General features: G+C 44.8%; 1 protein-coding gene and 1 long non-coding RNA gene across 2 annotated transcripts in view; one reads left to right on the forward strand and one right to left on the reverse strand.

Moving 5' to 3' along the window:
• LOC121170435 overlaps window positions 1-16,423 on the forward strand; it is a 70,394-nt gene that overhangs the window by 35,207 nt on the left and 18,764 nt on the right. The window contains exons 4-5 of the long non-coding RNA XR_005885957.1: window positions 2,947-3,040; window positions 3,637-3,794. This is a non-coding gene — a long non-coding RNA (uncharacterized LOC121170435). The remainder of the gene's footprint in view (window positions 1-2,946; window positions 3,041-3,636; window positions 3,795-16,423) is intronic.
• Window positions 1,583-5,785, reverse strand: CCL15 (C-C motif chemokine ligand 15). The gene is made up of 4 exons (XM_041001624.1): window positions 5,587-5,785; window positions 2,473-2,532; window positions 1,978-2,089; window positions 1,583-1,820 (listed from the first exon to the last, which is right to left on the reverse strand). Exons 1-4 carry the CDS (start codon window positions 5,660-5,662, stop codon window positions 1,691-1,693), a joined length of 378 nt encoding a protein of 125 aa, XP_040857558.1. The 5' UTR covers window positions 5,663-5,785; the 3' UTR covers window positions 1,583-1,690.

The following is a 16,423-nucleotide window of genomic DNA, read 5'->3' on the forward strand; positions in this document are numbered from 1 at the left end:
ACTCATGTGGGAACGTGATAGAAGCCCAGTTGTTCCACTTCCAATCCAGTTTCCTGCTAATAATTTGGGAAAGCTGTGCAGAAGGTCCCAGTGTTCTGCCCTGCAACCACATAGGAGACCTGGAGGTAGCTTAGGGCACAGCCCACAGCCCCGGCCCCAGCTAGCGTGGCCATTTGGGAAGTGACCTATTAGATGGAAGAGCCCACTTTCTCTCTTTCCTCCTTTCCTTCCTCCCTCTTTGTCTCTCTCTCTGATTCTCTGGCTCTGCCATTCAAGTAAATAATTAAACCTTAAAAGAAAAAAGCACTGTATTTTCTAAGCTTCTTTCAAAACTCCCCAAATTAGCTATTTTAATGAATGTGACAGTGTGGATTTGTGCTTAATCTCTTTGGGGATGTTATAACTGTGGATTTTTAAAAAATTATCTCAAGAGTTCTTTTTGTTTGTTTCCTGAGTATAATTTGTTGTTAGAAAGTTTCTTTGGTTGTCAAGTTCTCTTTGTTTCTTAGGCAGATCACACCAAAGTAAGCATAGGTTTTAAACTTCATTTCTAAATCAAAAGTATCCTGTAGTTTAGAAATCTGGGTTGTTGTTTGACCAAGATGTACTAATGGCAAATATATATGTGTCAGCTTTAATGAAGATGTGTGCAAATTTGATATTAACCCCATTTTGAATTGGTTTACTTGATGTATTTTAGAGGAGAAATCTCTTCAGCATTTACATCTAGGAAGAAAAACACCTAGACCTTGGAAATAGGTGAAAGGCTGACAGCACACTTCCAATGGCACACAGGAATGTCGTTGCGGGGTTCCAAGTTGCCTTCTGATCAAAGTGCTAGCGGGTAGGGTTCAGACCTCAGGTTTCAGAAACTACAAGTGAACTTGCAAACTTTTGTCTAGCACTGAGGTAAGTGATTTCTAACCATTAGCTAACTGATTTAAAGGTTCCAAGTTTCATCTTTCCCTGTACACAGGTTATGTATCTGCCTTCTGCTTTGGCCAACTCATTACTGAGTGTCTTCCCCAGTGAATTCCATCAGCCTCCATTCTCCCAATGATTATCTGAGTAGCCTCATCCCTGATAGGTTCAATACATATTTGATGTATTTCCCCCCTGATCTGAATGAGTCATGACTTTAGCTTTTAAGATATTGCTGTGGGGTCCAGCGCCGTGGCCTAGTGGCTTATGTCCTCACCTTGAATGCTCTGGGATCCCATATGAACGTTGGTTCTAATCCTGGTGGCCCCGCTTCCCATCCAGCTCCCTGCTTGTGGCCTAGGAAAGCAGTTGAGGACGGTCCAAAGCCTTGGGTTCCTGCACCCGCATTGGTGACCCAGAGGAAGTTTTTGGCCCCTGGCTTCAGATCCGCATAGCAACGGCTGTTGTACTCACTGGGAGAGTGAATCACTGGATGGAAGATCTTCCTCTCTTTCTCTCCTGCTCTCTCTGTATATCTGTTACAATAAAAATAAATAAATGGTTTTTTTTTTTTAAAAAAAGATATTGCTATGAAGTCTTGTTTGAAAACAACATGCATCCAGTGTTCAGTAATCCCTGTAGTTTCTTTTTCCTCTTGGAATTCAAGTAAATGATTCTCTTTATTAGATGTGTTATTTTAAGACTTAACAGAAGAATATATTTTTAAAGAGTTTATTCTGGAACCCTGAGGGCATGAGAGTGTTGGAGCCTAGGCTCTAGCAAGTGCAATAGTTTCCAAGTTCTTGTTCACCCAGTCCGGTTTCAGGTTTATCATGCATTCCTGAACTTTCTTGTTTCTGGGATCAGCACAGACTTGTTGTCCCCTCTTGGTGCGAAAGCTGTGGAAAGGAGGGAAAGATTACAGACTGGAATGAGTGCAGCCAAAAGGAGCACCTGTCGGGGTGCTTATGGTGAGACTTGTGTTGACACTAACCCACCAGGTGCTCCCTGCAGGCTCCCAGTTGCCCAGCCATGGCGGGAGAATGTGGCACTTACATGACAGCTGACCAGGAGCACTGACTGCTGGTTTCAAAGTAATCAATCATGTTGGAGCACCGGATGCTTCGTGTGATGTAGGAGAAGCAACATTCAGTCGGACGGTGAAAGCCTATGGGTGGATAAAGTGTCACTCGGTGGCCAAGTCTGTTTCTCAAGAGGCCTGTCCATTTCTTGGGTTAGATTTTAGGAGGAGGAATATTTCCTCCTGGGCCTGCACTTTCTGTTATTTCCTGTTTTTATTTTCTTCCAAGCTCAAGAACTAGGGTATTTTCTGGAATGGGAAAGGCATCACAGAAGCGTGTAGGCTGCAGAGACAAACTTGGGGAAGCTCTCGGGCCAGCCCCAGTGAGTTAGTAGGCACCTGGAGAAAATGTGCCCATGGCCCCTCAAGTTCTTCCCTAGAGGTGGTCTGCTATCTCATGGTTCCTCTCCTATACATAAGGTGGATGGAACCAGAGCGCAAATCTGTACCCACCCACTTCCATCACTTACTGAGGATTCTGTTCCTGTCAGGCCAAAGCACTTCCATAGCGAGCTCTCTTGTCTCTGCATCTGGAAGAAAGAGACAGGGTTTGGGGAGAACTTGCTAGGAGACAGCAGTGTCTCAGTCTATACTCACCCCCAGCCTGAGGCCGAGAGTCCCTGCAAAGGAACCCTAAGTCCCCTCTGGGTTCAATGTCTGTACTCATACCTTTTTGTCCTGCTAGGCATCTGAGAGTCTTCAGGGACTTTAGGAATGTTTGTGAGATGAAAGCATGTGTCGACCCTGAAATTCTCCAAAAACAGACTGCAGATCTAACACTGATGTGCCATTGGGCCATCTACAGCACGTGATGCAATCTACAGTGTCTCTACACATGTTGTTATTCACAGACGTATGAAAATAAAGGTTTTTGACCACACAGTGTCATCAGGATAGTGTCACCCAGAGAGAACTGAGGCTGTTTCTGTCTTTCTTTATTTCAGGTCCTGTGAAACTTTGCATATGTTTGCTGTAGGAATATTGCTGAGTTGGACTGAAATATGCTTCCACGACCTGAAAAGGATGAGTAACATCCAGGTACATATGACCTTTGTTGAAACATTATGTTTACATGTTATAGAAAAAAATATATAACATAGAATTCTCTCTTTTAATCTCTTACGTATTGACAGTTCAGGATCATTCAATACATTCATAAGTTTGTACAAGTATTACTAATGTACATTTGTGGAACTTTTGTTCACCTTGCAGAATTGAAACTCTGCATGTATTAAACACTAACTATCTGTCCTCCTCCTCACAGCTGGTCTCAACACCTTGTTAGCTCTGACCTTGAATTGGCTACTCCAATTCCGTCAATTGAATGGGATCATACAGTTTTGTCCATTTGTGATTGGCTTATTCTACTTAGCGTAATATCTTTGGTGTTCATCTGTATTGTAGCAAGTGTCAGGATGTCCTTCCTCTTAGGCTGAGTATGAGTTATTGAATGTGTGCCCCATGTGATGCTTGTCTGTCCATCCGTTGGAACATTTGAGTTGCTTCACCTTTTGGCTTTCATGAATCTTGCTGCTGTGAACATGGTTGCACAAAAATCTTCTCATATACTGACTTTCAATTCTTTTTTGAAACAATATGTTTTATTTAATCTGTTTCCAAATTGCCTCTAACAGCTGGGATGGCTAGACCAAAGGCAAGAGTGTTGAACTTAATCCAGGTCTCCAAATGCATAGGAACCCAAGGGCTGATTTATCACCTGCTGCCTGTCACAGTACACATCAAGAGGATGCTGCAATTGGAAGTGGAGCCAGGACTTGAATCCAGGCACTTGGTAGGTGATGCGCCTATCCTAAGTAACATCTAAATGTCACCAATGAGCCACTGTGGTTCAATTTTAATTCTTAGCTATAACTAAGCAGTGAATTGCTGGATTATGTCATATCAACTTTTTAAAACCTGAAAAATTCTACACTAGCCTCAGAGGTTTTGCATAAGGTATAACAGAATTTCAAATTAATATTAATGCTTAATATGAATTGATTAACTGTTAATTAGGCAAGTGTAACTTTCAGTTTGCTTGCCTTTCTTTCCTCCCTCCCTCTGTTTCCTTCCTTCAATCCTTCCCTCCTTTTTTCTCTCCCTCTTTCCCTTTCCCTTGCACTTTCGTTTTAAAAATAGCTATTTCCACAACTGACTACATATTGGGATAGCTTTTAAATTGACATTTTTATATTGAAGCATAAGTTGGATTGTGGCAATGAAGAGTTCAGATGCCAACTTCCTCTCATCATTGATTTCCATTATTGCTGATTCATTTCTGATGTGTAACTTCTTGCATAATTACATGTGAATTACCCTTAATGAGCCTCCTGGCAACCCTTTAATAAGGGTGTGCTTGATGTTATACAAGTGGAATTTGCAAATATATATGCATATATCTGAAATGGCCCTCTCTTTGTATAACTACTTTCTCTTTTTAAAAATGCCATTTTAATTCTTAAAAAAGGCTTATTTCTTAAAGACAGAGCAAGAGAGAGTGAGGGGAAGAGAACTTCCATCCACTGGTTCAGTTCCCCAAATGACTATAGTAGCCAGTGCTGTGTCAGTTTGAAACCAGGAGCTTGGAACTCTATCCTGCTGTCCCATGTGTGCAGCAGGGCCAACACACTTGGGCCATCTTCCCATGCCCTCCCACGTGCATTGACAGGGATCTGGATCTGAAGTGGAAACCCATCAGGACTCCCTGTGCTGTGACACAGCCCCTCATCAATAACTTTCTACCTGGCTCACATCCTACTTCTACTACATGTTAGCTGTGTGATGTTAAGTAAGTGATCTAAAGTATCTATGCAGCTTTTTTTTTGCATTTGTAAAAGGAAATTGATAATATGCACAAACCTAGATAAAAGTACTCATATCCTACAAAATTGCATCTAAAATAATCTATAAGGCTCTTAAAATAGTAGGAGATACACATTTGCTAGATAATGAATGGAATGACCAGGCAAGCATCACGATGTAGTTGAACCTCTGCCTGTGATGTTAGTCACTCAAGTGCATGCGTTTCTGCCTCTCACATCATAGACCTGGCTTAGGCTTGGCCTCACCCTGGCTATTGCTGCCATCTGGGGAGTGAACCAGTGGATAGAAGATCTCTCTGTTCCTCTACATTTTAGTGAAATAGATAAATCTTCGAAAAACAAACAGCATGTTTAAATGAGTTCTGTTGAGTCATTGCCAGGTGATCTCACTTCTCCCCCTAATGATAGTTTTGTAGTAAATTGTAACAGTTCTAACCTCACACAGTTCTATGAGCTTTTTTCTACACAATTACAGTTTTGCTATATTTATTTTGATCTGGCAATTAATAGGCTAGTGCCTGCTAAGTAAAATTTTTTGACCATGAACAGGGAACTAGTTGTCCCCAAATGGGGACCAATCATCTGTATCCAATTTTCCCAAGGATCAAAAGTCTTCAAACAAAGGCACCTACCCTTACCTTGCTTTTAAGTAAGTTTTCTGGTCTGGTAGGTTGGAGCACAGGTGCTGGGTTGCTGTCCCTGTGCGTCTCCTCCTCTATGTGCTGCCAGGAACCTCATGGGATAGAAGCCTCACGGACTTACCATGAATGACCCGGGCCTGTGCTCCAAGGGCAGTCGCAAGGATTAGGAGGGAGAGGGCAGTCATGGAGAGCTTCATCCTCCAATGGGCAGGGAGAGCTGGTCTGAGGACTGCTGGTCACCCTGATCCCTGACTCCCCAGGTCCCCAGCCCTGCCATTGCGTTTATAAGAAGAGGATCAGGAAGTCACAGAGCAGAAGTTAGAATGTTCTTTTGGGGCCATGTGGTAGTCAGCGCTCTATTTCTAAAAGAGGGAAGAAAGTAGAGAAAGCAACAGGAAGTTGAGGTTGAACACGGCTTTGGACCATCCCTGTGGGCTTCCTGTACTGCCCTGCTGAGCACAGCAGGGGTGTGTTAAGAAGGATGCCACCTCTGGGAGACTCACTGTTCTTCTGAATCTCAGGGGTCCTTTTCTTCAGCAATGAACTCCCTTCAAGTTTCTAGGTTTCTGTAGACTCCTTCACCTCTTACCACTCTCACAGCTTCATAACCAATATTACCTGAAGTCGGTGCAGAACCCATCATGGAGATGCTCAGTCCCACAAAACAGCTGGCCTCTGTCTGCAGCAGCTGCCGATCATAGGTGGTGGGTCTCCAACTAACTGTGACTTCAAGTTGACTTGGCTGTGTATCACAATCCTACACCCCTCTCCCATTGGGTTTGATCATTGGCTGGAATGGCTGACAGAATATGGGAAAGAGTTTACTAGCTACCTAACTGGTCATTATAATGGACACAACCCAGGAACAGCTGGGAAAGAGATGTAAAGGGCCAGGAAGGGGAAGAACTAATACTGGGAGCATCCAAGCAGTGTTCTAGCCTGCCCCATCTGCTCGGAGCCAAGCCCAGCCCTTGGACTCAGCTTCAGGGATCTAAGGAATCCGGATCCCAGGGACTCCTTCTCCATCCTGTGACTCCCACTTTACTCTGGTCTATGCCCTTCTGGGCCCTCAGCCTGAGTTTCTTCTTCTAGGTGTCTACAGGCCTTACCTCCTTACCTCCTTGGGCCTGGATTCAAGTGCCCAGTGAGCCTTTCCCTGGACATTCTATCTAAAGTTATCAACTCTCCCTGCCCAAATATCTTGTCTTTATTTTTGTCCTATGTGCTTAACATTATTTGCTGCATTTCATATATTATCTCTTAGCCATTTGCTGTATACCTCTCCTACCAGAACATCAGTTTCATGAGCATGGGGATTTCTGTGTCTGTTCACTATTGTTTTTCTAGAGGTTTGAATTTGGAAGGGTCTTATTTTCTTTCTTTTTTTAAAAAATTTTATTGGAAAGGCAGATATGCAGAGAGGAGGAGAGACGGGGGGAAGAGCTTCCATCCAATGGTTCATTCCCTAAGCAGCCACAAGGGCTGGAGCTGAGTCAATCTGAAGCCAGGAGCCCAGAGCCTCTCTCAGGTCTCCCACGTGGGTGCAGAGTCCCAAAGCTTTGGCCTGTCCTTGACTGCATTCCCAGGCCACAGGCAGGAAGTTGAATGGGAAGCGGGGCTGCCAGGATTAGAACGGGCACCCAATGGAATCTTGGTGCATTCAAGGAGAGGACTTTAACCACTATGCTATCACACCAGACCCAAGAAGGATCTTATTTTCATTCAGGTTCCATTTGAGTCAGAACATGAAAACTACTGGGTGCTGCTAGTTAGCTTGACACGGATCCTAGTGAGCCAGAGTGAAGGACAAAACCGGTTAGGAAACTTGAGGTTTGATTCTGCTTTTTTTTTTTTTTCTGGAAGAATGTTTTGAAATACATCTTGGGAGGATAAAGAGGAAACATTTTTTTTCCTGGCTACCATCTCCGCGGTACTTTAAAAATATGGCCACAAATTATTTGGCATGCTTCTCATTGGGCAAAAGAGTATTAGTGTTCTTCCCTTGAAACTGTGACTTCTGCTTGATCCAGCTGACAGAATAGGCCATGAGATCTCTGCAGCCAGATTGTGAGAAACTGTGGATTCAATTTTGACCACTGGACCTGACCTTGCATGTAAGAAGGCTGGCTGCCTGGAGGCTGCCATGCTGTGAGGAAGCCCAAACCACATGCACGTATTCTGGTAGACAGTTCCAAGTGAGTATAGCTTTCTCTGTCTTGGATTTGGCATTGTCCAGTAAGGCAACAACTATTGGCCATGTGTAGCTCCTGAGTGCTTTCAAAAGGCTAGTCTAAATTCAGATGTGCTGGGGCCAATTTGCGGAGCAACAAATTAAGCCACCATGCATGATGTTGCCATCTCATATCTGAGTGCCAATTCTAGTCCCAGGTGCTCCACTTTCCATCCAGCTTCTCATCAATATACCTGGGAAAGCAGCAAATGATGATCCAAGTGCTTGGGCTTCTGCTACCCAAGTGTGAGATCTGGAAGGAATTTTATGCTTCAGGTTTTACCTGGCTGTTGTGGCAATTTGGGGAGGGAGCCAGTAGATGGAAGATCTCTATCTCCCTTTCTCTTTCTGTAATTCTGTCTTCAAATACATACATACATATATATATATATAAAATTTAAAATAGATAAATATATTTATTATTTAAAAGATGGATTTTACAGAGAGAAGGAGAGATAGAGAGACATTGTCTATCCACTAGCTCCTTCCCCACATGGCCACAATGGCCAGAGCTAGGCTGGTCCAAAGCCATGAGCTTCTTCTGGGTCTCCTACATGGTGAAGGTGACCAAGAACTTGGGCAATCCTCCACTGCTTTCCCCAAAACACCAGCATGGAGGTAGAGCAGCCAGGACTTAAATTGGTGCCTGTTGGGATGCTAGTACTACAAGTGGAAGCTTAACCTACCATGCCACAGGACCGGCTCTAGAAATATAAATATTTAAAAAAATGAATTCAGATGTACAGAAAGTAGAAACTACATGCTAGATTTCAAAGCTCTAGTACCTGCCCTCCCAGTGTAAAATATTTTAATTTATGTTGATCACATACTGAAATGATCATAGTTTGAGTACATAGAATTAAATGTTAAAAAAATTTAACCTGTGTATTTTTCCTTAAAAAATTATTTAGTTGAAATTCAGAGCCACAGAGAGACAGGGAAAGACAGGAAGAGATAGATTTTTCATCTGCTGATTCACTCCCCAGATGACCACCAAGTCCCGGGCTAAGCCAGGCTGAAGCCAGGAGCCAGGACTTTTATCCGGGTCCCCCATGTGGGTGTGCAAGGCCTGAGCAGTGGTTTTATCTACTGTATCACAATACCGGCTCCTCTTTTTACTTTTTAAACGTAACAAATGTGGATTCAAAACTACCCATATGCCTTGCATTGTACTTCTCTTGGACAGCACTGGTCTAGATGCTTCCAGTCATCGGACTCATGTGATATTGTCTGTCTTCCTAGCTGGGGTCCAGGCATGCTGGAGCAGATACAGGTTATCCCTGTGTTGCCCCCAGGAACTGCTGACCCATAGCTTTGGTGAGTGTGACACAGATGTGGTTTGGTGTCCCTGAGCTTTGGGCAGTGACTAACAGGAACAACCTCTTATTGCTCAACAAGCTTCTGCATTGCTCATGTGTGTGTGTTAAAAATGTTCTTTGGGAGGGGGTATTTTTATTTGAAAGGCACATTTTACAGAGACAGAGATCTTCTATCCATTGATTCACTCTCCAAATGGCGACAACTAAACTAATCCAAAGCCAGGAGCCAGCAGCTTCTTCCAGGTCTCCCTCGTGGGTGCAAGGTCTCAAGCACTTGAGCCATCTTCTTCTGCTTTCCCAGGCCATAAGCAGGGGGATTGGATGGGAAGTGGAGCAGCTGTAACATAAACTAGTACCCAAAAGGGATGCCAGTGCCACAGAGTGGAGGATTATCATGCTGAGCCACTGCACCAGCCCGTAAATGTGTTCTTACAGGTGTCTTGGAGAATCCTCAACACAGGGTCATGAAGTATGGGCCTAAGGCAAGACTCTTGCCTGAGCCTTCATATGAGCCTCAGAAGACTAACAGCTAAAACACTGGCTGACGTAAGTGGTGGGGCCACAGGAAGAGATGTGGCATATGATGACAGTCTTGCCTCACTTTCCTTCTTCAATGTGTGTTCATTTATCATGCTTAATCCCTCCTTCCAAATGGTGGCTCTGGTTCTTCCTGACTTGGTGAAACCTGTACTATGCATCTGCAATGCTCCTCCCCTTCCTGGCAATCAAGACCTGTAACCCTGTTGCAGGGATGGGTACCACACAGAGATCATGGAGAATCCTGCAGTGTGGGGCTATTACTGCATTCATTCCCCAGTTACACCTGTACTAGTTACCAAAGACCTGGCATTGTGGTTGGCTTTGGGTTCAGAACAGGGATTGCCTCTTGAAGCTCAATTCCCAGCATATATCTGTTGACCACTCAGCTAAGTCGTTAGCACTCCTGTGTTGTTTTGGTCTGACTGCTTCTGAGTGATACAATGCATGATAGGACCAGTGGATCTCCTTGTTTGCCCTATAACTGAACCCTTGGAGACTTGGGAGACATGTGAAAATAGCACATTATCTGAGGACATATTCTCTAAGTCCTTGGATGATGGGATGGCAAAGGCAGCATGCATGTGGAGTAGTAGTGTTTCTGCTAAGGTTGGATTTTTTCCAATGCTGGGAATCTCAGGTCATCAACTGGTCTCCCTGTGGCTGCCTTTTCTACTTGGGGAAGTTGGTGGGTTCCATGTTCCAAGACTGGACACTTAATGGCCCTGGTTGGAAGCCACCCCAGAGCGTCCTTCTTTGCCCTCTGAACACAATGCTGTGGGGGCTGAGGTGGCTGGTATCCACCCACAGTCATCCTGCCATGTGCTTATGTCCCTCTCTTGCAGTGTCTACCCTGCATTGGCTTCCAAGCTCATTTGATGAAGAGCTCTCCTCTACTTCTCAGTTGCATGTGCTGCCACTCAAGCAGGTTGTACCTGTGTGAAGCTGGACAGAGCCTGGGCACATCTGGTTGCCACAGCAGCACAGCAGGAGATGGGGATGCTAGTAGCATGAAAGTGGGGTACAGAGGTGTCTGACTGACTTATTGGATAATATCTGTTAAGCAAAATGAAACATGAAGAAGCGAATGTCTGATTTCACAACATACTGGCATTTCTTGACCTCTCCCAAATAGGAAACAATTGGCTACTTCCTGAGTCTTTTTTGTGCACTCTTCCTTCCCTGAACTGACAAGATTCCATGGTGACACTTAGTGATCAGGTCACTTAGCTCAGCATAACCAAGGGAGGGCTTTGTGCCTTCACAGGGCTGCCCTCCTACCCCACACCAGCTAGTGTTTGCAGAGCACTTTGCACATTCCAGGAACTTGTCAACACCTTCTCACCACTCCTCATGAGGCATTTACTGCAAGTGTTTAGGGTGGCCTGACCTCTACCTCAACTGTATGTTCATGTCCCTGACTGGTCATAAAGCCTCGGAACTTGATGCTCTCTGGTTTTCAAAGCACCACAACTGATACCACTTTAAGATCAAGCAGTTGGAGAATCCTGCCCTTGGGCGCATTGCTTTAGAGGACTCTTCACATCCCAGATATACATGAGATGGATTTATCAGGAGCGCACAGGTGCCTGTGTCTCTTGGAAGTTGGCACCCAGAGCTGGCCTGCATGGTTCACAGCCCTGTCATTCACTCTTGGGAAGAACACTGTGTGTGCCTTGTGGAAGTTGTGTCTCCACCTCTCTGGCCTCATCTCCTTCACATGAGACACACCTGAGTCCACGTCCTGGGGAAGCTCTCTGGTGTTGCCACCACCACCCTGGGACACACACACTCCTTTGGGCTCCAAGGAGCATCTGAGCAGCAGAAGTGTCCAGCATCTAGGCAAAGCAAGTCAGTTAACTTGCTGAAATCTTTCCTCTCTGATAGTGTGAGCATAACACATTCTTGCAGTAAAAAGGGCTGCTCTACCATTCACTGCTCCTTTTCTCATTTCCTTTTCCTGTTCCATCTGTGCAGTGAAACTCACAAAACAGACTTGCACTCAGATATGCACTAGTTATACATGGTTGCTATTTGTACATCTCATTGTGCTTCTAAATGTGTTTTCAAGCTTTGTTTCTAGGTTTAAAATATTGGCATACCTGACATGGGTCTCCTTTTGGTCTCTTTCTGGGTGACTAGAGACAGTGTGGCTAATGAGAGTGGGGCGTCCCTGAGTTGTATCATCTTCAGCTTGCTTCTGCCATAAATATCTCTAATTGAAAATAATTTTCTGTGTCTTTTTCTCATGCATGATCTTAGATGGTTGACTATTGCATGAGAAAAATTTTCTTTTGAAATAATGAGGGAGAATAACAAAGCAGAATCTTCTTGCTTATACTGATATCTATAGGCTGGGCCAGACCTTCCTTAGAGAAACAAAACCAATCCAAGCAATAGCCCTTTAAAGAGGCATAGCTGGATCCAATACTGTAGCACAGCAGGCTCCAACTCTAATATCCCATATGAGCACCTGTTCTATTCCCTTTGATCCCATCCAGTTACCTGTTGATGTGTCTAGGAAAGGAACGAAAGACAGCCCAAGTGCTTGGGCCCCTGCCACTAGTATAGGTGATCTAGATGGAATTCCAGCCTCCTGCCTTTGGCCTGGTCTAACTCTAGCCACTGTGGCCATTTGGGGGAGTGAACCAGCAGATGGACAATCTCTGACACTCCCTCTCTTTGTAACTCTGTCTTTCAAATCAATAATTTTTTTTTTTTTAAAAAGGCCCCAGCTGAAGTCTATGTTGTGCCATGCAGTGGAAGCTGCTCTGGGGTTGATATGGATAAGGTTCCTCAGATGTCTTCTGATCATTCTTGCACTACCTGTGTCCTGTGCAGTTCCAAGTCAAAGAAAGATTTCAGATTTTTATTGAATGTTTGTCCAGACTGAAGGAACTCATGCATTTCTCCTAACTCAACCTGCCTATTTGAAATTAGGCCTTGGTTTAAATACTTAATTGAATATATATTGTTGACAAAGCTAACACAGTAGCTTGTTCTACCCAGCATGCATCCTCTTGGGAAGTCCCTTTTCATCCTGAGACTGGTACAAAAGGACTGGCCCCCTCTTGCCAATGAGTACCAAGTGGGTACTGCCAGGCATGCCCCTCTCAGGTCTCCTGAAGGCAGAGAAACTACATAGAGAGAGACGGGTTTCCAGATATTTCAGTTGGAAGGTCACACAGACCATTCTCTCCACTCTTAGACTTACTCAGTTTTTGAAGAATAATAGATGATTGTTGTGTGGGGCCATTGCACTTTGGGGTGATTTGTCATGCAAACAAATGTAAACTGACAGCTCTGGGTCACAAGGATGGAATCATCATCTATGCAAATTTCCTGAGAGCAAAGTAGTATTTCTCCAAGTAAAAAGAGGTTTGGTGATTTTTTTTTTAAGTCAGAAATCTAGTTTCCTTTTTTACTTGAAAGGCAGAGAAAGAGGAATAGAAAAAGAAAGGATAAAGGAAAGGGAAAAAGAGAAGGGAAGGAAGAAGAAGGGAGAGAGAGTTCTGTCCAATAGTTTATGCCCCAAATGCTCAGACATTTTTTAATTGGGCCAGGCCAAAGCCAGAAGGTTAGAACTGAATCTGGATCTCCTACATGGATCACAGGGACCCATGTGCATGAACCACCATTTACTACCTCCCAAGGGTTTGCATTAGCAGCAAACTGGATCAGAGGAGAGGGAGTCAGTACTTGAACCAGGTACTCTGATGTGGGATGTAGGCATCCCTGGTGATGATGTAACTAGTGCACCAAGCATCTGCCCTGGCTTGTTGCTTTAAAATCAACGAGTACTTGTTACATAAGAACAGCATAAATGTTAGTATGCTATATTCTAGTTAGGGTGGAAATAGAGGACTGGTTTTTTAAAAAAGTAAATTAATTTATTTGAAAGGCAAAATTACAGGGAGACTTTTCATCCATTGGCTTACTCCACGAATGGCTACCAAGACCAGGGCTGGGCTAGGCCATGGGTGACAGGGGACCAAGAACTTTGGCCATCCTCTGCTGTTTTCCCAGATACCTCAGCATGGAGCTGAATTGAAAGAGCAGTTGGGACTAGAACTGAGGCCCATTTAGGGTGCTGGTGTTGCAGAGGTAGTTTAACCTGCTATGCCACAATGCCAGCATCTTTGGTCCCGTTTTTCATATGTAAAGAAGTCTTCATTTCTCTGGAATAAATACTCAGGAATGCAGTTATCATGCAGCTTTCAGAGGAGGACAGATAAATCCTTTTGGATTGTGTTAAGCACTTGGGTCTGTTGGGTTAAGCCAGCTGTGCTAGGGTTCAAGGATAAATTCAGAGAATAGCATTTGATTTTGGCCTCAGAAATTGGAGGAAGACTCTATACTGATTTGAAATGCAAAGAAAGAAGGAGGGACATCCTTGTCAAATATAGCTGCAATAATAGAAATAATAGGTACAATGAGACTTGAACCACCTGGTGTTCTGTTATATATTTTTTAAAGATTTTATTTTTTGTTTGAAAGACAACCCATGGCGACTTCCCCTTCTCCTGCAAAACCCCCCTCCTCTAGAGAAACTGTTCCACTCATGCAGGTGGGGCGACTGCCAGGCAGGTGTCTGCTCCTTTGCCACAGGTGCACTCACACCCTAGGCAGATAGTTGTGGCCTTCCCAGGATTTTGGAGATCACAAGGAAGGAAAGAGCAGCTGCAGGACACATAAAACTCACAGCAGAGTCAGTTGCTTGCCCTGGGGCTCATTTCCTCTGAACTAGCCTATGCCGGGCTTGTGAGACATATGAACCAGTGAATAGGTTTTGATTTGGTGAGAGATTTCTGTTCTGAGAGACTGGGAGCAAAGGATTTTCCTCACTCCTGGACTCTCCCTTGCTCCCTGCTTGGGCTGCTGTCCACTCCTGTGGTGCTAAGATGCCGACGGTCAGAGGCCCCAGGGCCCTCAGGTTCCTGGCATGTCCAGCACAGCTTTCATGCAACACCTGTCTTCCCACCAAGGCTGATGCCACAGCTACCCAGGGGCCTAGATCCAGAAGGCTGAGAGCTGGTCATGGCTTGGGAAGAAAATGGCTTTCCACTTATGGAGTAGATCTCAGAGAAAGGGGCTGGGTTAATTCAGAGCAGGGCCTGGATGGGGGTGGTGGCACTGTCCTGTTCTCTGCTATTGCTGCTCCCCAAGCTAGAATGCCCCAGGGGCAATACGGTTACTGTGCTCTGAGCTCCAGCCAGGGCTAGTGGCCTAAGCATGAGTCACACAGGGGAGTCCCACAGGGTCCCACTCTGGGTTTCATGCTCTGCTGTGGGCGTCATGCTGAAATTCTTAGTAGCTTTGAAACCAAGGATTCCCAGTTTGGATTTTCCATGAGGTCCTATTCTGGGACAAAGTGCAGTCATGAACACAGGCTCTGTGAGGGTGGCATGGTTATCTGCCCTTTGGACCTGAAGCTGAGTGATAAAAGGCAGGGGATTGGGAGTTGAACCTTCATTCAGATTCCAGCCTTCCTGATGAAATTCTAGAAATTTCTGCCTTGGGGCAAGTCTCCCCCAGGGTCCCAGGAAGTCCTGCCTGAGTGGGCTCCAAGTCTTTCAGGGAGCCACCATAATTTCTTCCTTAGACTTGACCTTCTCTGCCCTTTGGACCCACTTCCCCTCTTCTCCCTGCAACCTCAGCCTAGTCCAAAAGGCACCCAACCTCCCAGTTTGAAAACCTGACAGGTGTTCTGAAGTATGCTTCTTCCATGGAAAGTACCCAGCCCTCCTGCTCCTGTCCAGGTCCTGCTCATTACTGACCACACCTGAGGCCACCTGAGATCACCTGACACTAACCCTCTGATTGTCCTCTGTATTTTGCTCATTTTCCTGGTTTGTTCTCAATATGATAGTACCTACCTTAGTAAGAGTTAGGACTTACTACTTGCTTACTGTGTGCAGGATGGGACCAGGGTGCATTAAGTGAGACACTGCCCTTGGGTACAAAACTCCAAGGGGATGGGGCTTGCAGCAGGTTAAGCTGCCACTTGAAACAGCACCCACATTCTGTATCAAAGTGCTGATTCCCTGTTCTGTTGTTATTTAGCTTCCTGCTGTTATTCCTGGGAAGGCAGCAGAAGATGGCCCTTTATACTTGAGCCCCTGCCACCCATGTGGGAGATCTGGATAGGGTTCCTGGTCCCTGGCTCTAGGCCGGCCCAGTCCTGGCTGCTGTGGCCACCTATAGGGAAGATCTTTCTTTGTGCCTTTTCTTCCTCTGCCATCCTGCCCTTCAGAACAAAATATGATTTAAGGGAGTACCAAAACACTTAGTAGTCAAGATGAATACTATTTCAACGAAATATTTTAAGAAAAAAAAATCCAAATTACTATCAGAAATCCACAATGCAAACATAAACTAAACTCAGAATTACAGCAGTGCCATGGCAAGCCAAATTGGGACCCAAAGTGAAAAGAAACACTGGGGTGAGGTGTTTAGTACAGCAGTAAAGAGGCCACTTGGGATACTACATTCTGTATCATTGTGCCTGTCATCCAGTTCCACTGGTAGCTACCTGCTGCTTCTCCAGCTCCTTGATGATGCACATCCTGGAAGGCAGTAGGTGATGGTTCAAACCTTTGGGTCCTTGCTTTCCAAATGGGAGACCCAGACTGAGTTCCAGGCTCCAAACTTTGACCTGGCTCTGCCCCACCTGTTGTAGGCGTTTGGGGAGTGAAGCCACAGAACAAAGATGTCTCACTCTCTCTCTTTCTCACTCTCTCTGCTTGTCAAATAAATGAAAAAAAAAAAGGAAAAATCAAAGGGAGCTTCCTGTTAGAATATCCATCTGTCTGTCCATCTACTCACCCATCTGTCTAATACAAATGACCAAGTATCTAGCATGTGCCAGTCAT

This window comes from Ochotona curzoniae, unplaced genomic scaffold (genome assembly GCF_017591425.1).
Source record: "Ochotona curzoniae isolate NIBS_2020 unplaced genomic scaffold, NIBS_Ocur_1.0 scaffold_2453, whole genome shotgun sequence".
NCBI classification, from domain to species: Eukaryota; Metazoa; Chordata; class Mammalia; order Lagomorpha; family Ochotonidae; genus Ochotona; species Ochotona curzoniae.